The 26,563-nt window shown below is 39.3% G+C and overlaps 1 protein-coding gene across 3 annotated transcripts in view; it reads left to right on the top strand.

Moving 5' to 3' along the window:
* The window catches only part of ATP8A1 (ATPase phospholipid transporting 8A1), a 261,316-nt gene that overhangs the window by 20,947 nt on the left and 213,806 nt on the right, over nucleotides 1-26,563 (top strand). For 2 of the 3 annotated variants that reach the window (XM_049886325.1, XM_049886326.1), the window contains exons 2-5: nucleotides 11,865-11,979; nucleotides 13,200-13,299; nucleotides 14,377-14,475; nucleotides 18,623-18,668. In XM_049886325.1, the coding sequence (XP_049742282.1) occupies nucleotides 11,865-11,979; nucleotides 13,200-13,299; nucleotides 14,377-14,475; nucleotides 18,623-18,668 (360 nt within the window). Of the gene's footprint in view, nucleotides 1-11,864; nucleotides 11,980-13,199; nucleotides 13,300-14,376; nucleotides 14,476-18,622; nucleotides 18,669-26,563 lie in introns of those variants that run through there. The other variant, XM_049886327.1, reaches the window with a different exon arrangement.

Below are 26,563 nucleotides of genomic sequence, written 5' to 3' on the forward strand. Positions count from 1 at the left end.
GCATGCAAGGGACTTCTCTGAAGCCTTACTTAGGTTGCTTCCCATATTAGAGTACCATACCTGATAGAGACTTATGTGTCCTTATGCTGGTCTCATCCTCAGTGCATAAGTTAGGTGCATTTGTAACATGTATTATTTTTATTCCCAGCTGCTATATACCTAAGTGTATAGGCCAAAAGGTTAATATTGTAAATATGGTGGTTTTTTGAAAATAGGATATATTCGAAACTTCCGTAGAGGACATTTCAAGGGAGAATGGTCAGGGAAAGTACTTTGACATCTAAGTAGCAACTGGAGGGCCGTGAGGATAGGGGAGGCTAATGAGTGGAAAACTGTGTTGAGGTAGAAGATGGCCAACAGAGGCTATCTCGTCCATAGAGTTAGAGGTGAGTTCAAGCGTAATTGTTGAAGGAATGAATGAATGCATCTGTCAGTGTTACAGCTTTAGAGCAGGGATGGACTCTATTGATTTCCAGAGTTGTCCTGGCTCTGGTGCTTACTAACACTCTGACCACAAACAAGGCTCCATGTGAGAAGCAAGATTTCCTTGTCTTCATCATTTGGAGGAGAACCCTTAAAAAGAGTGAACCCTTTTGTAAGATGAAAACCGATTTGCTTTTTGAAGCAAGTAACCACATTTTACATTATCAGGGTAAATGGAGTTTTTGTTGTAACAGTTGTAACTCAGGTGGGCTTGAGAAGCGATAAGCTAGGATCACAGTTGAGGAGGGGCTAAGGATGTGGAAAGCTTTTTGGTTATTGTTCAAGTCCCTTAGGGTAACAACCTACAGCTAAACCCAGGGCATGCTGGACCCCAGGCTTGGTGAGGGCAGCTCTTGACATCAAAGGAGATCTGATCTAGGAAGTAGGGTCTTTTGGGAAGGTCCCAGGCAGCCTGCTGGTCCCGAGAGGAGGGTGATTACATTTTGGCTGCAGGTCATCATTCAATGCAGAGCAGAAACCTAGCTAGGAATTAGGTTGCAAGCAACAAGGTTCAGCTTCTTGATAAGAAGGTTGGCCAGGTTCAGGTAGGGGTGTCAATGACTACCTACATTAGATGAATATTGGGACAGGACTCTGCTTTCAGCAGGGCACTGAAATGCTAAGGCAGAAGCTGAGCTTATCCTATAAGTAGATGGAGTGGTTCCTAGAATCAAAGGAAAAGCTTCACATGCAGGTCAAGATGATCCAAGGCAGCTTGATTAATGGATAGTCTCTTCAGGATACCACAGAATCAGTCCCATCTGTGCTCAGCCTTTCCATCTGCCCAGACTGCAAGTTGGCTATGATTGGCTCAGTACAGGCCATGTGCCCATCTCTAAGGCAGAGAACAGGCCGGATAACTTAATGGACCATCTCCCCGCCCCCTCCCCGCCACCCCCTAGATTGCCTGCAGTGGGTGGGGAGGGAGGTTGTCTAAAGAAAACTGATGGGCTGTTTCCAGGAGGAGCAGATGCTGAGCTAGATGGAAACAGCAGCAGATGTCCACTGCACAGAGTCTGAATCTAACACTCAGTACAAGGAAGGTATATTGATGCAATGGAAAGTTTATTTCCCCTCTGGCTTCTGTGGGTGGTCTAGAAATTTGAGACATATCACTAAACAGTTTCTACTTAATTTCCATACTTTTAAAGGTCTTCGATTCCTTCATTGCTCTCTTGGAAAATGTAGTGTGTAAACCTTAACCTTTCAAACACCCAGCTCTTTGTTTCTCTGAGTGGTGGTTCCTTTCTTTTGTGCCCTCTTTGTCTAAACAGCTGCCCTTTAGGTTCACAATTGAACATTTGAAGTGAGATTTCATAATCTCTTTTGTAGCTCTACTAACTGCCTCTGTATTTCCAATTCAGTAAACAATATATATTATATAAGATGCCATTGAGAACAAAATAAATAAAATACAAACCTCTAAATTGTTCAGCCAGTTTTGTTCCAGAAACTGAACAAAAATTAGTAGTTAAGGACTTTTATTGATTATTTTTTTTCCCAGAGAACAAAATAAAAGCCTTTGAAAAGGACCGTGGGTAATGCTCATAACTTCCTATTAAGTAGCACCTAACTTTAACCACACCTGAGTTCTACAGTTGTGCCTCTAAAGTCCCTGGCCAGTTTTGCAGTTAATATTCTTTTATTAGAGTCTGTGACTGTTGCAAGCGTGACTTTTAATGACCTCAATCTAGGTCAGGAAACCTGAGCAATTACTACTATGGTCTCTTTAATGCCTAATATTGGAAGCCATTGAGTGAAAAGATATATTATTGGACCCTCCTGAATATGTTCAGGAGATAATAGATATTCTGATTGTAATTACAGCCTTACTTATAACTACAATAAAGTTGACTCTGCAAAAACTTAATTGTTCCATAACCATATTACCAGGCAACAAAATGATTTTTGTATCTTGTTCTTTTCTCCCTCCTACCTACCCAACCCCACATTTCTGTTGTATAACCCCTTATATAGATAACAAATTTTAGGAAAATGTGAGGCTTGGTTAATACTAATTTATAAAATAGGGTAAAACTCATTGTTTTACTATCTAGATTTTTTTCACTGGTCACAATTTTAATTAAATGTTATCCAACCAGAAAACCAAACCCATTACTGTCTAGTTGATTCTGACTCATAGCGACCTTATAGGACAGAGTAGAACTGCCCCATAGTGTTTCCAAGGAGCGGTTGATAGATTTGAACTGCTGACCTTTTGGTTAGCAGCCAAGCTCTTAACCACAGCACCACCAAGGCTCCAAGTGATATCCAGATAAATAAAAGATATGAATACGTACATCAGTGTCCTCCAGACTTTTGTTTTTCCCAGCTCAAACATTTCGAAGGGGAGATTGACTTTATAACTTCAGGGGAAGATAGGGTGACAGGAACTGTTTGAGTGACAAGTATGGTGGTACATTGTAAACTTAACATCATTTAATCCTCATACTACGTGTATTTTATGGATGAGAAAGCTGAAGCTCAGAAGATAATTTGTCCAGTGTCGTGTAGAAGTGTCATTAAAATTTGAGCTCTCTACAAAATTTGAATTTTTCTAACTCTAAAGCCTATTCCTTTTTTTTTTTTTTTTTACAACAGTCTTCCTTTCTCAGCTCAATAATAAAAATAATAGCCAGGATTTGTTGCACGTATATGGGGAGCCAGGCACTGTCCTGATGCTTTATGTATGCAGTGTCCCACCAAAGCCCCCTGAAGGGAATAGGCAGCTAGAGGTTAAGTAATTTGTCTAAGATGACATAGCTGATAACTAATGGAGCTAACCTTCTCTTTTACTCCATGGTCTTTGCCCCCAGGCATGATTCTGTAATGCCTTCCTTGATTATACTCTGTATTTTAAATATTACTGAGCACCATGTTATAATGAGGAAAAGATGCGTGATATCTAAGCATAGAGTTGTTTGGCTGTAAAGAGAATTACGTTCATTAAATGATTAATCATCTGTTGTATTTAAAATCCTAAATTTCTTCCAAGACTTGGGTTTTTGCTTGGAGTAGCATCAGACTGTGGGTACAAGTGGCATCATACAATGGTGGAACGATCCTGAAAGAAATGGGGAGAGTCTTTAAGGGTCATGCCAGCTCTGCCTCCAGAAGATATCACATGTCCATCTTCTTTTCGTCTTTATTACCACCACCTAACCCAGGCTCCATCTTTTACCTGGGTTATCAGAACAATTTCAGAATGGTCTTCCTGCGTAAAACCTTTCAGTGGATTCCTAGCACATAAAGAAAAAAATATTCATGTTTCTTGTTGTTTCTCCTGATCTAACCTTGCCTCTCCTTTTTTATGCTTCCCCTGTTCACTATTACTGGTCCTCATGTTTCTGGAAATGCCAAGCTCATTCTTGCCTCCAGGGCTTTGTTCCTGCTCTTCCCCCTGTACGGTTTGCACGATCTCTTATCTTTCCTTGCATATCAAGTCTCAACTCAGCCCTCTCCTTGGTGAGGCCTTCTCTTACCACTTGGTGTAAAGTAGCAGCAGTAATAGTAGCAGCAATGGTATCAGTAGTAATAGTAGTAACAGCAACAAGAATAAAAATAGCTAACATTTATTGAGCTCTTACTATGTACCAGGCATTGTTCTTCATAAGTATTAACTCACTGGGTCCTCACAGCTCCCTTCTGAGGCAAGTAATATTGTTGTCTCCATTATGCAGATAGTGAAACTGAGGCACAGAGAATCTCAATTGTTAATCAATCACTTGTTTTATTTTTTTAATCATACTTACCATGATCTGAAATCATCTTACTCTCCTGTAGAAAAATAAGTCCCTGTAAGAAGGGAACTTATCTCTTACTTTCTACTGTTCTGCAGTTTTTATAAAGCTGCCTGGAACGTAGTAGGCACTTAAACATGTTGAATGAATAAGTTAATGAACAATGAGTCTTGTTGATTGGATGCTGATATTTGTGATGAGAAATGGAAGATTTCAGAGATGACACTTCTGCTGTAGTTGTACGAGAGGGCCAAAAGCTTTTTCACTTAAATAACTGTTGGTGGGTTTTTTTTCCCCCCCCTTCCCTCTCTCTTTCTGTTACATTACACCATGTGCATATAAGCATGGGGTGATGGATCTGGGCAGAGGATGAAAAGAAGACTATATGTCAGCATACTCAGTAACCCAGCAGTCACTGCCAGCAGGTGCCAGGTAGTTGCTGGCAACAGATGACAGTCACTGCTTGCTTATCCTTTCAGATGTAGAGATTTAGCTGTGATCACAAAGCACCTTTGGACTTCATGTCTGAGGGCTGGCTGCAGATTAAGTAAGGCAGCCATTGCTGTGGAACGCCTTGATCAAGGTTCACAGGGGGAGGTTTTTTATTTTACCTTTTCATTTGGCTGTTCTTCTGAACAAATGAGGTATTGACTTTTTTTCTGCCTGTTGTCCAATTTCACAGAATTTTAGAGCTGAAAGAGAATGTGAGATTATTACCTTGCTTCCTCATTTTACAAGGGAAAGGGAAAACCCCCCAGGGAGTAAGTGGTTTGCTCAGGGTCATGCAAGTAATTGGTAGAAAGGGCAGGGCTGTCCTCGCAGCCACTAAGTGGAGAGCGGGTTTAATGAGCACACGCTGTTAGAAGACTAGGCGAAGATGAACACTTGCTCACTTCAGGTTCATGATTAGGACACCAACCTATACTTTCTTGATCATGAAAATGATTGCTGGAGGCTGAAATGGATGTTACTTGACAACATCCTTATTTAGAGATACAAAATAATATCTATCTCTAACACATTCTGTAGCTAAAAGTAATACACGACTGTTTACATCACTGTACTGAAAGTCCCAGTCCCAGAAATGGCACTTGGTCATTTTATAGTCAAGAGCACAGAATGTGGCCTGGAAAAACTCTGGTTTGGTGTGTGCGTAGAAAATACCAAGTAATTTTGTCACTAGTCAAATTAAGCCACAATTCAGAAAGCAAAACTGCTTTTCTGCTGCGGGGAATATAAGAATCAAGTGGGACATTGCAAACAGTAAATAGAGAATTTTCAGCAAGCTGGAATTCTGGATTACATCATCACTGTCAATTCATTTGGTCTGAGAAGGGAAACATCCTCTCCTTCCTCATTTCAAGAAAAGCTAGACCAGAATTGTTTCTTTGGGGAGGCTGATTTGATCTTGCTGGCTTTCGGAAGCACAGATCTTGGAGAGAACAATGTTAAAGGAAGCTGTTTCAGAAGCCACTGTAGAAATGTGCTTTATTAGAGAAAGAGCTTTGCTCATTTCTATTCCTTCAAGTGATGGAGGTGGGAATGTGTCTGCGAAGGTTTGCTCTGTAGAGCTTTTAGTTTAAGGAGGATAATGATACTGTCAGTGGATATCAAATATCTGATTGAACACCAAGGACACTGAGGTGAATGCCTGATTCTTCTAGGGAACCCAAGGTGTGGTGAAGGTAATAAAGGAGTTTGTGTCTGCTGCCGTGAGCATCATTAACTTTGTGTGTACTTGGAGGCCATGTTGAGATGCTCCCCAGAACTTGGAAATGAGTGAAAAGAGCTTACCTTCTCATTTCTTTGTAAGATCAACATGTTATAAGACAACCACCTATAGGGCAGATTGGCTCCTAGTACTGCAGCGTTTGACTGTAATTATATTAGAAGATGAAATGTTTAAATTTAGATGGGGATGGTTACAGAGCCCTGAGAGCACAGTGGTTAAGAGCTCAGCTGCTAACCCAAAGGCTGACAGTTTGAATCCACCAGCCACTCTTTGGAAACCCAAAAGGGCAGTTCTACTCAGGCCGTTAGGGTTTCTATGAGTCAGAATTGACTCAATGGCAACGGGTTTGGGTTTTTTGTTTTTTTTTTTTTTATGGTGGTGGTGGGAAAGGAGATCCCTGAGTGGTGCTAACTATTTGCCCTGGAACGTAAAGGTTGGTGTTTCAGATCTACCTAACAAAAAAAAAAAAAAACCTAACAGCACCGTGGAAAAAAGGATTGGTGACCTGCTTTCATAAAAATTACAGCAAGAAAAGAAAAGAAAAAAACACTCACAATATGGAGCAGTTCCGCTCTGTAACACATGGGGTTGCCACGAGTTGCAATCAGCTCTGTAGCAATGAGTTTTTACTGTTTTGGTTAAGGAAGGGGAGAATCATTGACAACACTCTTCCCACCTATATGGAGGGGAAGAGAAGCATTAGCCAACAGACTTTGCCATACTGCTTGGGAGGCAGTGTGCTGGCCTCCCATTTTTGCAAGGCTTAGCATATGAACTGATCATTATCCACCCCTGTTAACTCTTAAGTATAATAAAAATAGATTACATTTATGTGTTCTTGATTAAGACTGGGCATTTCGATAAGCTCTTTGCATATATTTTTTTATTTAATACTGAATATTCCAGCAGGTATGGAATCCCTGGGTGGTGCAAATAGTTAAGCACTTGACTACTGGCTAAAAGATTGGCAGTTCAGACCCACGCAGAGGTGCCTCAGAAACCAGTCCTGGCGATCTGCTTCGGAAAGGTCACAGCCTTGAAAACTCTGTGGAACAGTTCTACTCTGCATTTGTGGGGTTGCCATGAGGGAAAAGTGACTCCACTCAAAAGCAACTAGCAACATCAACTTTCCGGGAAGTGGATGAACAATATTCCTATTTCACTGGCTAGGAAACTGAAACTTAATTAGAGTAAATAACTTGTCTAAGTTTGCATTTTACTTCTGGCTTTGCCATTTACCAAATAACATCCATTTAGCCATACTTGATGTGAAATTTGAACTTGTTCCATAGTGGGCTCCGGAGTTCACTGTGGACCGCCTGGATACTGACTTAGAGAGGATGGGTCACTGAGGGAACCCCAGAATCAGTTGGCCAAACCCCTCCGGGGCCATTTCCATTACATGTGCAGGTGTTGCTATTGATTCAACCCATGACAACCCCACATGTTACAAAGTAGAACTAGTCCATAGGGTTTTCTTGGCTGTAATCTTTCTGGAAACTGATTGCCAGGCCTTTTCTTCCACTGTACTGCTGAGTGGATTCAAACTGCTAGCCTTTAGGTTAAGCAATCAAGCACAAACCAGTACATGCTCTCAAGTGTACAACACCGTCCTTGGCAAAGCTGCAAGGGATACCAAAAGGTGTGATTAGGGTATATTTTTTTCTCTTGGCAAACTACACACTTAGTGTGAGTCAAGGACAAAGCAGGCTTCTGAAGGCTTGAAATTCCAGGAGGACTCCAAGAGAACTGTTAATAGACCCCCGACCTCACTCTTTTCCATCATGCAGTCTGCAAAGGGATGATTCAAAAGCTCTCTTAGATATCAGGACTCCTTAAAAAAAAAAAAAAAAAAAAAAATTTTTTTTTTTTTCTTTTAGGAGCATCAAGACAGATGGATTAAGAACTACTGGCCAGTTTTAATGACTGTGTGAACAATCCCTCTAAAGTATTAAATTCTAAGGACCACAGCTTGCTTCCTTAAAGCAAAGGATAGAACCTTATATGGGAAGGAATGGCAACGGTGCCATCTTAATTTTACCTTCTTTGGGGTGGCGTTGGGGGATTCTCCCTTTGTCACCACTATACACCGATAGTGAAGATATTGCTCAGGTATGAACACAGACCTCTTTATGTGGTCACCATAGCTGAGGAAGGTGATGATTTGCAGAGAATGCCATGAATTCTGAAAGGAAGCTATAAAGGAAATTAAAAAAAAAAAAAGCATAAAAATAGAGTTGTACTGGTCTTATTGAGTGGCTGTCTCATTGACTGTAAGGAATGTGCTTTCACTTCTAACTCAGAAGAAGAATGAGGTCAAAACTGCTGACCACCTCCCTCAAACTGCTGGCTCATTAATTCAAATAGAAGAGCCTTATTTCTCTTCTGCATGAAGGGTGTCTGTATTGATATGTTAGCCGTATGTCCAGACCTAATCTACCTATTTCTATAATACAGGATTAGAGTTCTTTGAAGACTCAAATTATAATGGTTATAAACTCCCACCTTGCAGATTAGCAGGAAGTCCAGTTTTTTTTTCCCGCCCGGTGCCTCACCCAAATATTGCAGAGGACCTATGAGGTTACTAACAAATTAAGTCTGCTGATTGCTAGCTTGCTGTCACCTGCTAGGTGTAAACAGGAAGTCACATGCATAACACAAGAAGGTACCTGCAACCTCAGGGCTTCACACATCCAGGAGTGGGCCTGTGTTGCCTACAAGTCCCCATGTTATTGGTAGTAAAGGAACCTGTGTGGCCAAACACTGAAACCCTGACAACACTAAGGAGATAGGGCAAGGTGATCCATCAGCTCCCATTGGCTGAGTACCTCACTTCCTCCTTCCAGTGCAGATCACCCTCCTTCTCTTCCTTGGTACCCCACCCCATCAGGAAATCCCCTGAACAGAACTGCCTGAGCCCCAACGGATCTTCTCCATAAATTCAGGTTCACATGCACCCTTTCCCTAGGCTTTTCCATAGTGGGTGGAGCCCTGGTGGTGCAGTGTTTAAGAGCTGTGGCTGCTAACCAAAAGGTTGGCAGTTGCAATCCACCAGCCACTACTTGGAAACCCTATGAGGCAGTTTTATTCTGTCCTATAGGATCGCTATGAGTCACAATCTACTGGATGGTAAAGGGTTTTAGGGTTGATTTTAAGGTGCCTATTATTTTTTTTGTTTGTTTGTTAGAGCTGTGGCTGCTAACCAAAAGGTTGGCAGTTTAATCCACCAGCCACTACTTGGAAACCCTATGAGGCAGTTTTATTCTGTCCATAGGATCGCTGTGAGTCACAATCTACTGGATAGTAAAGGGTTTTAGGGTTGATTTTAAGGTGCCTAGGTTAAGAAGGCCTAAGGCATCAGCACTATTATGTGCCTGGAACCTTCAACCCCCTTTAATGGCCCTACCCTTGACACTTCCCTTTCATTGTGTTTTCATGGCCCTATTAGTCTAGACCTTCCTTTAATTTGTGTGTGTGTGTGTGTGTGTGTGTGTGTGTGTTTAAGGAGTCCCTTAGTGTCTGCGCTTGATTGGGGCCCTACCAGTCCATTAGGGTTGTTTGAATTACTCCGATTCTTATTTAAGAGAAGGGGTTGAGTCCTATGATTCCTATCCCGTTTGTCCCAAGAGGGTCCTTGTTGCCATAGAAATTCTTGAACACAAATTAATAGGTGAGGGGGAGATGCAATGTCCAGTTCCATGTGGGAGCATTTGAGACCCCAATGTAAATGGATATGTCTGGGTGAGGAGTGCTACCCCAGCTCCTCAGCTAAGAACACCTGAGGGCCAGGTATTTACCAAAAAAAAAAAAAAAGGTCCAATTACATAAAGGAAGTACAGTCTAAGGACGTTGGCTCAGAGCAGAGCAGAGGGCTGGTTTTAATGAGGCTTTCTGTCAAACCCAGATGCTAGGAACAGTATGCTCTGGTCTTTGTGCTGTGGTTAAGGAACATCTAGTAAGAGATTTTTAAGATTTTTTTAAGAATTGATATGCCTTTATTTGACAGTTCCTATGTGACATTTTAATTATACAGAACTAGGGGAAAAGCTTGTATTGCATTTAAAATGATGTAATAAAAGGTAATCATTGGCCATGTGATCTTGGGCAAAGCTGCTTAATGTCTTTAAATCTGTAAAATGGGTATAGCAGTATCTAATTTGGAGCTATGTGACCTCCACAGTGATGAGTATAAAATGGGACTCTCGCCCTACACCTCTCTTGCTTGGAAAGCTTTTGGTGCACTGCAGGATGAGACCCAGACTTCTTCACAGCATGAGAGGCTCTCTGTGACCTGGCCCCTATGTACCCTTTTATCATCATGTCTCACCCATAACAGTAAGGCTGCCTGCCCAGTTTATACTCCCCTGCCTACTTATGCAGTTTCTCACCTCCCACCCTCCAGTGCCCTTGCTCCTGGTCCTTAACCTTTACAGAAAGTCAAAAGAACTTTCTGGTTTCCTATAGTAACAAAGGCCCATAGGCATACTTTTCTTCTAGAGTTTGTTACCAGCCCTTGGCTTTTCCTAGTGTCCTTATCAGTGGGTAACACTAGGTACTCCTCTTGCTCGCCCTCAAAAAAAAAAAAAAAAAAGGCCAAATAGCCACTCCTTTGCTACTTGGTATTTAGTCAGCAAACATTGAATTTGCCTGCAGTGTGTAGGTGCTGGCCTTAGGAAGATGAGTAACACATCACCTATTGCCTCAAGGAGTTCCCATTTTGGGAGGGGAAGGCAGACTCGTAAACAAACAGTAGCCAGACTTCCAGGTAGGTGCTTTATTGGTTAGGGGGTAGGTACAGAGAAGGTTCACTGACTGACATCCTAGAAGACTTACAGAAGAGGCTCCATGTTGGCCTGGTCTCATGGGAGGAGTTGACATTGGCTAGGCAGAAGAGAAGGAGCCCTGGTGGTACAGTGGTTAAGCATTTGGTTGCTAACCACCAGCCACTCCCTGGGAGAAAGATGTGGCAGTCTGCTTCCATAAAGGTTTACAGCCTTGGAAACTCTATGGGGCAGTTTTACTCTGTCCTGGAGGGTTGCTATGAGTAGGAATCAACCTGTTGGCAATGGGGTTGGTTTTGTTTTTGGTTAGGCAGAAAAAAAGAAGAAAAGTGGGTATTTGAGGTACAACATTGATGTTGTTCCTTTATAGTAGACAAATAAGAGACTGATCAAATCCAATTTCATTTAACTCTCACTAGAAGGTAAAACACGTTTTAAAAAATTTTCTGTTTGTTCTCTGTTCTTCCAAAACTTTTATGTTTTTTCAAAAGGTGTTATCAACATTTTAGCAAGGTGTAACTTGATTGAAATCGCCTGAATCTGTTGCGTTGCTTAGATAATGATGAGGTGACTTATAATGATGTTAAGAGGCTTAAAGTTTGTTGGTGAATAAAAATTCTAATTGGAGGAAAGATTAGAGGATCATAATGAGTTAGATAATTATGGTGGTTGTCTACTTAACTCTTAATATTTATCTTTTTTCATCCATAAAGAAAAAACCCACAAAAATAGAAAAACATTAAATATGTATGTTAAAATTTTTGAATGTATTTTAAATTACCTCTGTCTCATCCAGTCTTGTCCAAAACAGTAATATAAACTAGTTTAAACTTCTTTGTTACTTTGGACATCATTTTTTGCAGTGGGAGGCTATAAATTGAACATATTATTACCCATTTTTGAAAATGGATTACATTTTCCATGACAATTTACTAAATGCTGTCTTTTAAATCAAATCGAAACATTAGGTATGAAGATTTTCCTTTTGTATTATAAAAAAATAGTACGCTAATAAAGGGAAGCTTATAGATTTCAACAGATTTTGGACTCTAGAATAGCTGCGAAATGGGTTTTTAGTGGATAATAAAATGAAATGTTTCTTACCAAAGAAGACTATCCGTTTTTAAGGCTACGAGAAGACTGATGACGTTTCAGAGAAGACTTCACTAGCTGACCAGGAGGAAGTGAGGACTATATTCATCAACCAGCCCCAGCTAACAAAATTCTGCAATAACCATGTCAGGTAGGAACTACTACCAGGCATCACAACAGAATTCAGTGGGACATCTCTTCTGTGCAGATGAAATGAAAATGCTTGCAAAGAGCTTTCAAGTAAACCAGTTGCTTACTGGTGCCATTGTGAATGGGCTGTTTCTTTCCCTACCTTCTATCCAATAAAAGAGATGTTAGTAAGAATCAATAAGCAGGAAAGACCTGAAAGAAAAAACAGCCGTACTGTACCAATTCTATATGGAGTGTCTGAGTAATGAAAGCTGCTCATGGGTAAATGACTTGGTCTCAACTCTATTACTAGAACGATGTATTATTTTTGGTTTAACAGGATTTAACATTTTAGGAGAGATCTTTACACTTTCACTGGAGAACTTTTGGTTAAAAAGTCTTTAAATAGCGGCTTTTGGTAGTTGTGAAGTTTACGATGGTGTTGAAAATTGAAGGCTTCAATGTTATGTTTTCATTCCAATTATAATATAAAAAGGATCCGTGAAAACAGTAGTTACTCTCTACTGCTGTGTGATCTACAGATCCCAGTGAATACCCCAGTGCTATCACAGTTTTCTCCAGGGGCAGAATGCCCAAATGTGAGAAAGGTCAATCTAAAATTAATATTTACAACTTCAAATTCTATAGTACCATTTCTCAGTTTGAGGAGTGTCTCCTTTAATCTTCTTCCTATTTAATAAACAAGAGGAAGATCTGGATGACTCCAAGACCTACAGGTGATATCTCATTGGTTGTGGACAAATCTGGTGTGTTTAGTATAGAGTCCTAGCCACATCCTCAAGAGTCCATAAAGAAAATTACAGCAGAACCTCAGAAAACTTGTCATTTCTTTAAAGTTATCCAGGAAAGGCTCCTCTATTTGTAGCTTTCTGGCCCTGCTCAAACTGCTATTTTTTTTTTTTGTAAGATTTAATTTTCTATTAACATTTTATATACTATTCGTAACTTCTTTGTAACATTCAGCAGAATTCGCCAAAACAGACAAAAAATCTTACTCAGAAAATAGAACCTGTGGTGTATTCAGCCTTCACTATCGAGCCATTTCTTTCTCTATGTTTCCTTTAGGTTAATGACCCTTTGCAGTACTCTCCCAATTTGAAACAGTGGGCAAAAATGTCCATCATCTAATGTTTTATATGGTGATAACAGAACTTTGTAAATGTGGATGTACTAACGGTGGTGTAATTAAGTTTTGTGCTACTTGTCATTTTTCTTTTCCAGCACTGCAAAATACAACATCATCACATTCCTTCCACGGTTTCTCTACTCTCAGTTCAGAAGAGCTGCTAATGCTTTTTTTCTCTTTATTGCGCTGCTTCAGGTAAAGTCACATTGTAAAAACCTTACTTCAAAGACAAAAGTTCAGTTATTAATGTGTCTGTTAAGCCTGTAACCAGTGCTCTGAAGATTATATAATACAGAGAGATAAGCTGGTTTGGGTGGATAGCTCCAGCTCTAGCTTCAGGCAGCCTTAGAATTCCACTACCTCTCTGATTCATTTTGTTGGCTTATTTTAAGCATTCTGTGAATTTAACGTAGCAAGGACTGTTCATTTTCAGTGATGAATGGGGATGGGACTTTTTCTTAAAATATTAATTTATTTTGGTAATGGTAAAAGTGTCAGTTCTAATTCTTGGAATATAAGAATTACCATTTTAAATCTTGTGGTTTCCTTATATTTGAGTTAGATTCATTGTAAAAAGAATTAGAACATATATGAAAGCATTAAAAAAAATATTAAAAACTTATTATTCCACCACCCAGACACAACTGGGTGTATATCCTTCTGGTCTTTTATTTATTTATTTAATTTTCCTAAGAATTGGAGCCCTGGTGGCACAGTGGTTAGGTGCTCAGCTGTTAACAAAAAGATCGGCAGTTCAGATCCACCAGCTGCTCCTTGGAAACCCTATGGGGCAGTTCTACCCTGTCCTGTAGGGTCACTGTAAGTCAGAATGGACTTGAGGGTACCTAACAACAGCAATAAGCATTGCCTGTTGATTTAGATTACAAAAATGGGATCATGTAGTATATATTGTTTTATAGTCTGCTTTATTTGTGTAGTAATGTTCGGATGTTTTCTCATGTTATTCCTTGTTTTCTAAAATATCCTTTTTAATGACTATGCTATTTTAGTATATGACTATACTATATTTAACCAATCTCCTACTGTAGGTGTTAAGTCCTACATACCACTGCTTATCATGAAGCAAATTAGCATGCACTTCCAGCTATTTACTAGATACCAGCAAATTGTCTCCCCAAGTATCAGTTGGCCAAGATAGTAAAATCAATGAGACATATTTAGGAGACACTAAGACTTTGTTGTTTTTATATCTATTATAAGCTCTGTAATTCTCACTGGATTTCTCTTCTTTTTTTTTCCCCCTTTGAATAGCAAATACCTGATGTATCACCTACAGGTCGTTATACAACCCTGGTTCCTCTCTTATTTATTTTAGCTGTGGCAGCTATCAAAGAGATAATAGAAGATATTGTAAGTATTTAATTTTTTTTGCAAACAAATGTGACTCTTTGTTATCTTTTCATACACATTTTAAACTATTAGTTTCTTAAGTTATTTAATTCTTGGTAGAGCCTGTTTAAATGTCCAACATAACAATGTACAGAATATTTCCCCACCCCAGTAGTGAAGTCATGTTGATTTCTATAGGATTGATATTGCGGAAGGCTTGTTATAATGCCCACTTGTTTTGTAGTTTAGTAATGAAAGAACTTAGAGTGTAATAATTGGCTTGAAGAGAAAGCCGTATTTGAACATTATTTTCAATTAAGTTGAACAAGGTAAACTTCAGGTTATCTAAATGTAAAAGCTCTTTTTTTTTTTTAATTTGTTTCTTTTTTAATTTAAATATCACCATTTTTACCTTATTAAGTTCTTTTCATTCCTTTTCATCTTATTTTAGTAATTCTATAGGGTCGCTATGAGTGGGAATCAATTCGACAGCAGCAGGTTTTTTCAGGTTAAGTTTCCTTTCCTCTTTGCTGTTTTTGTCTTTCTGTGGTAGTGGACAAAAGGGGAAGTCAAGAGTTTTTGTTTTGTTTTTCCATCATTTTACCCACCTTAGTTGAAGAAGGCAGTGCTTTTTTCCTGTGTTCTATGAGTGCTTCTGTCAAGCCCCGATGTCAGATGGGAAGGTAATAGAAATGGGCCAGCCGAACATTTAGGTCATCAGACTCAAAAGCATCTAAGCATCTAAGTAAATGCAGAAGTTATATGTGTAAAACATCACACTCCTCTTAAATGGAAGTGATACTGGACGGGGATCACGAGCTTAAGATTTTTAAAATCTCTCTTCTCACCCATATCGCTCTACATAGATTTACCATCCTTTAAATTGTGGTTGCATTTGGCAATCCATAGGGGTTGGTCTTTCCTACAACTTTGTCTCTTTTCCTTATGGACTCCTTTTTTTTCTTTGTTTGACCTAATTTTCATCAAGTGTCTGTTATTTACGAGGCATTGTGCTAGTTGGTGTTTTTTTGTTTTGTTTGCTTTGTGGTAAAATATATGTCACAAAATTTGTCATTTTAGACATTTTTAAGAATATAATTCAGTAGCATTAATCCCATCCACAATACTGTGCAACCATCACCACCTATTTCCAAACCTTTTTTATCACCCTCAACAGAAGCTCTGCACCTCTGAAGCAGTAGCTCCTCATTCTCCTTCCCAGCTTCTGATAACCCTTAACCTACTTGCTGTCTCTAAAAATTTATAGATATTTCATATAGTGGAATCATACAATATTTGTTCTTTTGTGCCTGGCTTATTTCTCTCAGTATAGTGTTTTCAAGGTTCATCCATGTTGTGGCATATATTAGAATTTCATTCCTTTTTTTGGCCAAATAATATTACATTGCATGTGTGTGTGTGTGAATCGATTCCGCAACAGCTGGTGAATATATATATATATGTGTGTGTGTGTGTGTGTATATGCTCACACATACATATACACACATATTAAAGAAATTCTGATTACAGAATAGTGTAGGTATTTGACCTCAGAGAATAACGGAATTAATTTTTTCTAACCTATTAGTTTTAGAAGGAAAAATTATCCCTTTCAGGATAGAAAGATCAGATAATTTCTTTTTGTAGTTGTAAGAGTCTTCCTATTTAGATGGAAGCTTAAATTTACGTTCCACAAGTTGTTTCATGGCAAATAACCTAATTTATTCTGTGGCAGGAAGGCTGAGGAAAGAGGTTCTCATGTGTGAGAATTCCCTGTAAACGGAAAGTAACGTTCAGAATCTCCTTCGGTTTCACTAAGAGTGAATTTCCTTTTTGAAGTGAATGTTTCATTAATCAGCTTTTTATTTATGTCCTTTAGGTAGAAGTCTAACTATTGTCTGCCACAGACATGCATCATTTTGGAAATAATTTTCACCTTTTTCAAATATCTAAATTTGTTTTAGACCATTATTTTGGACCAAAATTTATTTGGAGTTACTACCTCATTTTCTTAAGCTCTTTATTAACAAGCAGACAAGAGTATTTTAGAGTTTTATCACTTATAATATTTCTCTACTGATGCTATAAATCCAACAGAATTTTAAAAATTCATTTATGAATATTTTCTGGTAACATTGTTTACTCCCAGAGTCAATAATTTGCCTATTGAAGTTCTGCGTTATTACATTTTTATTTGTAAGTGTTTTAGTCTGAGAAACTATTCCAGAGTGTTCCTGTGTATGGAAGTGGCAAGAATTGTTTTCAACAGTTCTTCCACAGAGGCGTTCTGAATGCATTATTTGCATTTGTGCAATTCTGTGGCTGATTGTTTGGACTGACTGAGCTCACACTGCCAGCTATTATGCCACTCCTCGTGAGTGTTGCTGTACCTTACAATAAAGAAACCCAGTCATTGCCATCAAGTCGATTCTGACTCATAGCGACCCTATAGAGCCAATCCACGATTCTAGGCTTTTCTCTTGGAGAGTGTTGTCATATATACCCTGTGATTCCAAGCCATGTTTCTTTGTAAATGGAAAACTTAGGAACTCATTTGCTTTTCTTAGGTTCGAACCCCCTTCGTAGTCAGCTATGTGCAGCTGAATCTGACCTTGAACTTTATATGATAGAACCTTTGAGCATAGTTAGTTATACTCAGTTCTTTTCTGCCTTGTTGTCGGAATCTTATGGGTTATACTCAATGCTGTAAGTTTAGACACAAGTCATAGAAAGCCTCTAGTTGAACCATATAGAAGGTAGTTTCCTCTGGCCACTCAAATTCTCTCCTTTTCTCTGACCTTTCCTTTCTCTTTATTATACTCTGCTATAAAACCCCAGCTTATATAACTCCTCAAACGCACCCGCTGAGACTTAGACTAATGGATCTGTTTACCGTTTAATTTTTTTTTAAGTGCTTTTTGGAGGAGGAACAGTAGGCTCATGTGGCTTGTGATTCAAGGGGGAAGAGTACTGGGAAGCAGAGGATAGACGAGGTTATAGGCAGATGGTGACTGTCTTTGGTTCTAGTCATTTATAGACAGCAGCCTATCATTATAGAGGATCTGCTTAGCTTAAGATTACGAATTTCATTCGAAGCTGAAAAGATTTCAATACCATTATTAAATGATACTTATTATAATTATCTTGGGTAATCTTTTTTAAGTGAGTTATCTAAGCAGAAGATTAAATCAGCTTTTAAGCTCAAACTTTTCTAGTACATTAAAATTTCAATCTTACCTATGGGGCAGTGGTTAAAGCGTTCGACTACTAAACCAAAGGCCGGTGGTTCATAACCAGTGGCTCCTCGGGAGAAGGATGTGGCAGTCTGCTTCCACAGAGAAGCCTTGGGAACCCTGTAGGGTCACTAAGAGTCAGAGTCGACTCATCAGTAGTGGGTTTATATGCCAATGCAAGGAGCTGTGGAAGCTCTGGTGGCGTAGTGGTTAAGAGCTACAGCTGGTAACTAAAAGATCAGCAGTTTGAATCCACCAGCTGCTCCTTGGAAATTCATGGGGCCGTTCTACTCTGTCCTATAGGGTCGCTATGAGTTGGAATCGACTGGACGGCAGTGGGTTTTTGTTTGTTTTTTTTTTTTTTACCGGTGGCATGATGATTAAGCTCTGGGCTCCTAACGGGAAGGTCAAAGGTGTGAACCCACCAGCCACTGTGGGAAAAAATATCTGGCAATCTACTTCTGTAAAGATTACAATTTAGGAAACCCTATGGGACGGTTCTGTTCTGTCCTATGAGGTCGCTGTAAGTCCAAGATCAACTTCAGGGCACACTACAACAACATATGCTAAATTAAGATCCTTCCGAGGACCAAAACAAAAAACCAAACTCATTGCCATTGAGTCAGTTCTGACTCATAGGAACCCTATACGACAGAGTAGATCTGCCTGCATAGAGTTTCCAAGAAGCACCTGTTGAATTCAAACTGCCGACCTTTTGGTTAGCAGCCGTAGCTCTTACCCACTACGCCACCAGGCTGTATTCCCAGCTACCCATTATCACATCTGCATTGGCACTGATAAAATTGATACGGGAGGAAAGGATAAAAACATTGAGAAGTAGAAGTCAGAAGAAAGCTCTCTTCTGGTGTGGGTGCTATTTTGTTTTACTAATCATTCACTTTTTCACAGTTGTTCTTTTTGTTTTTAAACTTTAGAAACGACATAAAGCTGATAATGCAGTGAACAGGAAACAGACACAAGGTAGGAATTTTACATCTTATTTCTCGTGTGTCAGATATTCTCCCAGTAATATATACAGATCATTTCAATTAAATGTAATTCATTTGAGAATACTGTGTACCTTTTAAGTTTTTGCTCCTGGGTAGATTCTTGCTTTGTAGCATTTATTAGCACGACACTTAAATTCACGTTAGAGTGATGGAGAGTGGTAATACTTTTGAAAAGGCAGCATTTTTAATATGTTCAGGTGCCTCACAGCAATACTGTACCTAGTACTGCCCAAAATATCTTCAATCATTTTGACAACGTTAACTACTATAAAATGTCTACATCTTGTTTGCAATCTGCAAAGGTTATTCTGGACAAGACTTATAGAAAATAATCAGATGTGGTTACTCGGGTAAAAGACGTATTGGAAACAGTCTTGTGCCATACATACACATAATTTATGTTCCAGAGATAAAAAAAATAAAAACAGGCCAGCATGGCATACTGACATGGCTATTTTGGTGTTGGTGACTTTTTGACACAGCCAACAAATAGACCATTATCCTCTCAGATTTAAAAAAAAATATATCCAGGACTGTTCAAAACACATCTCACGGCATCCCTGAGCCCTGCCCCATCTGGGCGTCTCATCTCGCTCTCAAGTCCCCTGATGTGATGAGGATTAGTGGTGTCTGTAAACATTACCTGGTAATTAGAAACAGTGTCATTATACTTTACTGGTGTTATTTTTATGGTGCCCTGTCAAAATGCCTTCTCTTCGCACTGTCTAAAGTATTATCTGATTTATGATGCGTTTATTAAAGTGTCACCTAAGAAATTTACAAACTATTTACTGTGATTGCACTGTTTCTTAAGGGACAGATCCAAAATAAGAAAAAAGTGTAAGATGGGAACTTTTACTTTGACCAGCTCAAAAACTATTTTGTTGCGATAAGTTCATGAAAAGTCATGTAAAAGCACAAGTTATGAGATTGCTGCTGCAACTTGTGTGAAAAATGAAACCAGACAATTTCAAAGTCTCCTTAATTTCCTATGGCAAATAATCGTTCCTGTTTCCAATACCATGGAAATTACAAAGAAGGAGAGAAGAATGTGTGGCAACTTGAGCTAGATTTTGAATTATGGACAGGCTTTGGATAAGCAGAGACGCGTAGGGAAGACATTTCGTGTGTGGGTGGGTTGGGAAAGGGAAAAGAGAGGTCACCGTGAACAGAGGTTAAAACACTATTGCTAGATTGCTTTGTGGGACTATTGTTAGAGTATCAGGTGAAGAGAGGAGGTTCATATCAGAGGGACACGAACACATAATTAGAAAAATTGGCCAGGGTCAGATTTTACCGGGTCTTGAATGCCAGACTAGGGGAGTTCTGATTTTTCTTGTGTGTAATGAATAGCTCTGGAAGAGTTAGTTATAAGCTAGAAAGAGACTGGATGAAAGTGTGGGTTAAGGATGTAGAGCAGAATGAATTGGAGCAGGGGAATATTAGAAGCCTGGGGACCCCAGCAGTTTAGGTGTAAAGGAAATACCATACGAATTGAAAGGGGAAGGGGAAAAAAAAAAAAAAACAGATGCTTCAGGTGCTGGTATTTGTGGCTATGTGCAGTTTTTGCATTTATTGCCATGTTGCTCAGAATATTCCGTAACAGCTTTAGAAACAAAAAGATGTAATTTTTTCCCCCAACATGTAATGTATATTGTAGCAGAGGGTTCTTATTTTCAGGGACTGGCAGTTATTTATCTTCATGTCTTGGCCTAAGAAGTTAACCTAGTACAGTTGAAGGGTAAACATCATGTCTGTGGTGATTTTTAGCTACCACAACTCGCACGATGAGTGCTCCTGTTTTCCGCGTACCAAGGTCCCTGGGTGGCACAAATAGTTTGTGCTTGATTGTTGGTAACCTAAAGGTTGGCAGTTCAAACCCACCCAGTGGTACCATGGAGGAAAGGCCTGGTGATCTGCTTCCATAAAGATTACAGCAAAGAAAACTCTATGGAGCAGTTGTTTTCTGTAACACATGGGCTCAGCATTAGCCAGGTAGGATCAACTGGTGTATATAAAACTCATTTCAAAAAATAAAATATTAGGGCTTAATAGCTAATATTTTAGGGAGCAGATTACTAGAAAAATCCATATCCAAGAAGTTATAGCTCTAATTTTAGGTTGATACTGGAAATTGTCTCTAAGGAATAGTATCTTTCTTTTTTTCCTTTCTGTAGCTTGTTGAGTAGGATACTCTTTGCTGGCAGATAACTCAAATTGCTTAATATGAAATCTATCTGTTGTCATTAGACCAGAATGAAATTCAATTTGCTTTCCTGAATTGAGGCAGGAAAAGATGTGTAGGATTAGGAGGGGGTATTTTTGACAGATAATTTTTGACAGATATAATGAATATTAAATTTAGTTTTTCATTTTCCAAATGTTTACCAAGACCACATAATATGTCAGTGGGCACCTTTCTCTCAGATTTAAATATTAACCCTTGTATATTCTTAGAGACATGAATATTTTCTCTCCTGCTTTGCATTGAGGCACTGGGGAGTGACTTTTTTTTCCTCTGTCATTCTTTAGTGACTTCAGAAATGTCAATTCATGATTCCGTTTCCAACATTTTCCATCATTTAACCATAGACAGACTCCTGTCTATGCCTCATTTCACCAATGGTGAACTAAATCGGGGATTTTGGACCTAACTCAGAACTTCACATTCTAATATAAAGTCAGAAGAACACTTTACATTATTATTATTATTATTTTTAATAATCAGCCTCAGCATCTACTCTTTCTTTCTCTCTCTCTTTTTTTTTTTAGTCGTTAGTTGTAAATGTATCTATCACATAACTTTTGCCAATTCAGCTTTTTACAGGCGTACAACTTACTGACAGCAACTACAATTATTGGTCGTGCAACCCTACCCGTAATCAGTGTGATATTTCCATCACTGTTAACCCTGCATTCCCCCTCCCTCCCACCTCTGGTAACCACTAATAAACTTTGTTCTCTATACATTCGTCTTTTCTTGTTTTTTTATGTAAGTGTCCAAAAAACCCAGTGCCATCAAGTCGATTCTGATTCATAAGTGTAGTCATACAATATTTGCCCTTTTGAGAAGACTTTACATTTGAGCCTATCATCAGCATTATTTTTGGAAATGCCATTTCTTGCCCTGGAGACGTACAAGTTGGTTAGGGTCAGTGAGCTGACAAATGTAAAAGTGTATATTGCTCATTGAGGACCTAGTTGCCAAAGGAGGGCAGAATAAATGATGCTCAGAAGTCCAGGGAGTGTGAATCTTGATGAGTTTTCTGATCTGCTCCCAAGGATTGTGACTGCTTCTCTTGTCTCTTGTATTTTGTGTGTATGGTGGTTTGTGTGTACTAGATTGTAACGCTACAGGTCCAGCCTCTTATGTGTTTCCCATAGCTCTCAGCCCATGTTCCTGACCTTAGCAGGTGCTCTATATGTGCATGGCAGATGAAGGGCGGATGAACCACTCCCTGATACTTGAGTTACAGGTAAAGGAGGAAGAAAAGGGATTAGAAATGAAAAGGGACCTTCTTGAAAATTTATCACCTGGAGTATGAGCAAGATGATAATCAATATTTTCATTATGCTGTGTTCCAGACTCTCTTGCAGGCACCAATAAAATTCTAACGTGCTAGAAGTGTTTGCCACTTCTTTACCTTCTTTGTCGAAGTCATTATGTCATTTCATCCTTGCTTAGCCGCCTGTGAACACAATACTGTGTCCACTTGTCACTTCCATTAGTCAAAGACTCAGAGCACTGCCACTTTTCTGAATGCTGGTTTTCCTTGCATCTAAACTTACCTCCACGTTCTCTTACTTCTTGTCTTAATGTTTTAACTCAGTATTTGACATACTATTTTCCATGTATCTACACACACACGGGAGGCAGCATCTTTTTTTTCCCTGAAATGAGTCATTCTGCCAAATTTGCCTCTGCAGGAATTTGTAAACAATAAATTTCTGATGGTCATTGTAATATATAAATTGAAGCTGATCTCTATATGAATTTATTGTGGTGGTTGAGCTAGATTTCTTTTTCCGTTATAAAACCACCAAACCAAACCCAGTGCTGTCAAGTCAATTCCAACTCATAGCGACCCTATATTCTTTTCCATTATAAAAGTATGCTTTAATTTTTTTTGAAATGCTATATGTTAGCATGCCATTATTTCAAGTGGAATGACACTGCATTTTCACCTAAAAACACACCCTGGAGGCCTGAGAAAACAGATCCAGTTCAGATGCATACCAAGATAGATATTTTGCAAAATTAAAAATATCTCCTAATGAAATAGACTTGGTTTTTAAAAATCCCAGGTTGGGATATAGTCCCTAAAAAATGATGTGTGTACATACATTCTCCAGGTGACACTGTGGGCAATATGACTGTGACATCTGACAGCACGTTGATCACCTGGCTTGATACTGTAGTTGAATGAGGGCTGCCGTTACTACAGTGCCATTTTTAATACCTCTTTTATTATTTTAAAGTAAGTGTTAGCTTAGAATAAAGCAATCTTCCTCTGTTTTAACTTAGAAAAGGACAAAAGGAAATTCTTTTAAACCAGGCACATAAGTTAAAAATAGTAAACCCACTCATCCCCCCACATCTTCCTTCCCCTAAGGTACATCGGCCTTTTCTGAAGTTGGATTGAGTCGGCAGTGGCTGATCGTCACTAATAAGGCTACTTCCCTGCAGAGCACGTGGTTGCTTTTCTCCAACTGGAATCCAGCTCACCTTTAAAGTCCTTTGTGAAAAAGGTGTTGAGTTGCTGTGGGTTGAAAAATTTTGGATTTTTAAACCTAAACAATTGATTAGCAGGACGGAGTCCATTGTTTAATTTATTCCAGTGTTATAAAAAGGAGTAACTATTATGCTAAGGGATTTAAAATAGCACTGGTCTTTTAGCTATTTGAATAAGACAGTCTACTGCCCTTTTGTCTCCCAAGAGGTACCCCTATATTTGATCCATCTTTTTTTGACACCTCTATATTGGCTTGGAACCTATAAATAGTTCATAGAAAATATTGTCTTTATGATCATATGGCTTAAAAATTGAGCACTCACAATTGGCATAACATAGTTTATAAAGAAAATGTTCTACCTTCTACTTTGGTGAGTAGCATCTGGGGTCTTAAAAGTCGGTGAGTGGCCATCTAGGATACTCTACTGGTCTCACCCCTTTAGGAGCAAGGAAGAATGAAGAAAACTAAAGATACAAGGGAAAGATTAGTCCAAAGGACTAATGGAACACAACTACCACGGCCTCCACCAGACTGAGTCCAGTACAGCTAGAGGGTGCCTGGCTATCACCCACTGCTCTGACAGGGATCACAATAGAGGGTCCCAGACAGAGCTGGAGAAAAATGTAGAACAAACTTCTAACTCAAAGAGAAAGACCAGACTTGCTGGCCTGACAGAGACTGGAGAAACCCTGAGAGTATGGCCCCGAACACCCTTTCAGCTCAGTAATGAAGTCACTCCTGAGGTTCACCCTTCAGCCAAAATTGGACAAGCCCGTAAAACAGAATGAGACTAAAGGAGCATACCAGCCCAGGGGCAGAAGGCAGGAGGGAACAGGAAAACTGGTAATAGGAACCCAAGATTGAGAAGGGAGAGTGTTGACATGTCATGGGATTGTTAACCAATCTCATAAAACAATATGTGTACTAACTGTTTAATGAGAAACCTGTTTGTGCTGTAAACCTTCATCTACCCACCCACAAAAAACACCCACTGCCGTTGAGTCGATTCCGACTCATAGCGACTCTGTAGGACAGAGTCTATATTCATATATAGTACAATAAAAAATAATTTTAAAAAAAATGAGCACACATATGGAAAAAATACTGATCTCAATGATTCCAGACACATACATATTTGTTAATATTTTTAAATTATCACAGAGATTTTAGGATTATATAAATTGACTTAGATGCCTTAGTTATGTAGTGCTGCTATAACACAAATACCACAAGTGGATGGCTTTAACAAAAAAAAAATTTATTTTTCTCATGGTTTCAGAGGCTGTAAGTCCCAGTTTAGGGAGCCAGCTCTAGGGGAAAGCTTTCTTTCTCTGTCAGCTCTGGGGGAAGGTCCTTGTCTCTTCAGCTTCTGTTTCCTGGTTCCTTGGAGATATTCATGTGGCTCAGCATCTATATTCCCCTCTCTCTGCTTGCTCAATTGTTGTTTAATCCCTTTTATATCTCAGAAGAGATTGACTCAAGACATACCCCACACTAATACTGCCTCAGTAATTTAACAAAGACAGCCCATTCCCAAATGGGATAATAACCACAGGCATAGAGGTTATGATTTACAACACATATTTTTGGGGAACACAATTCAATCCATAACATTAAGTATCTCTAACAATAGTTGGGGATAGAGAGGAGATACTGATTTGTGGGAAAATGTAGCCCTACATTGCCTTTCATTTGTCCTCTAAGTAAAAGTTGCACATGGAGGATCAACTCCCATTGAGGGAATTTAGGGACATAGTTCAAGTGAGAGGACACATTTCAGGGTTGGCTGTATGACTTTGCTCTTGGCTTCATTTCCCGTATGCACATATCTTACTCATTTTGTCTTTTATTCTTGAATTTAAACTAGAGAATCTGTTTTCATGGGCATTTTCCTCCCATCTGTTTTTGTGAAACCTAAATGAATTATATCTCCATTTTTTTCTGGGAAAAACAGATGGTGATACAAAATTAGATTATTTGTTATTTCACATCAGTAAGGCTTTATGACTCATACTCATATAGGGTCGCTATGAGTTAGAATCGACTCGACGGCAGTGGGTTTGGTTTTGGTTTTTTTAAGCCTTTATGAAACATCTACCTGTGTAAGGCCAAGTGCAGACAATGCAGTGAAAGACAAACGTTCATTCTTGCCCTAAAGGAAATTATAATCTAGTAGGGAGAGTGCTCACCCAGGCCCACCTCAGAACACAGGCTTGGTGATCTGCTACTGAAAGATCATAGCCTTAAAACTCTTTGGAGTAGTTCTACTCTGCCTACATGGAGTCACCATGAGTCAGAATCAACTCAGTAGCAACTAACAACAGGGAAGATAAGATGGTCATGGATATTTTAATACAAAACCAAAAACATCAAACCCATTGCCATCGAGTCAGTTTTGACTCATAGCGACCCTACAGGACAGAGTAGAACTGCCCCACAGAGTTTTCAGGGATCGCCTGGTGGATTCAAACTGCCATCCTTTTGATTAGCAGCCATAGCACTTAACCGCTACACCACCAGGGTTTCCATTTTTTTTTTTTAATAATTTTTATTGTGCTTTAAGTGAAAGTTTACAAATCAAGTCAGTCTGTCACACATAAGCCTGTATACACCTTACTACATACTCCCGTTTACTCTCCCCCTAATGAGTCAGCCCACTCCCTCACTCCAGTCTCTCCTTTCATGACCGTTTTGCCAGTTTCTAACCCTCTCTACCCTCCCATCTCCCCTCCAGACAGCAGACGCCAACAGAGTCTCAAGTGTCTATCCAGTACAAGTAGCTCACTCTTCATCAGCATCTCTCTCCAACCCATTGTCCAGTCCCTTCCACGTCTGATGAGTTGTCTTCGGGAATGGCTCTTGTCCTGGGCCAGCAGATGGTCTGGGGACCATGACTGCCGGGATTCTTCTAGTCTCAGTCAGACCATTAAGTCTGGTCTTTTTATGAGAATTTAGCACCTGCATCCCACTGATCTCCTGCTTCCTCAGGGGTTCTCTGTTGTGCTCCCTGTCAGGGCAGTCATTGGTTGTGGCCAGGCACCGTCTAGTTCTTCTGGTCTCAGGATGATGTAAGTCTCTAGTTCATGTGGCCCTTTCTGTCTCTTGGGCTCATAGTTATCGTGTGACCTTGGT

This window comes from Elephas maximus, chromosome 5 (genome assembly GCF_024166365.1).
Source record: "Elephas maximus indicus isolate mEleMax1 chromosome 5, mEleMax1 primary haplotype, whole genome shotgun sequence".
Classification (NCBI taxonomy): Eukaryota; Metazoa; Chordata; class Mammalia; order Proboscidea; family Elephantidae; genus Elephas; species Elephas maximus.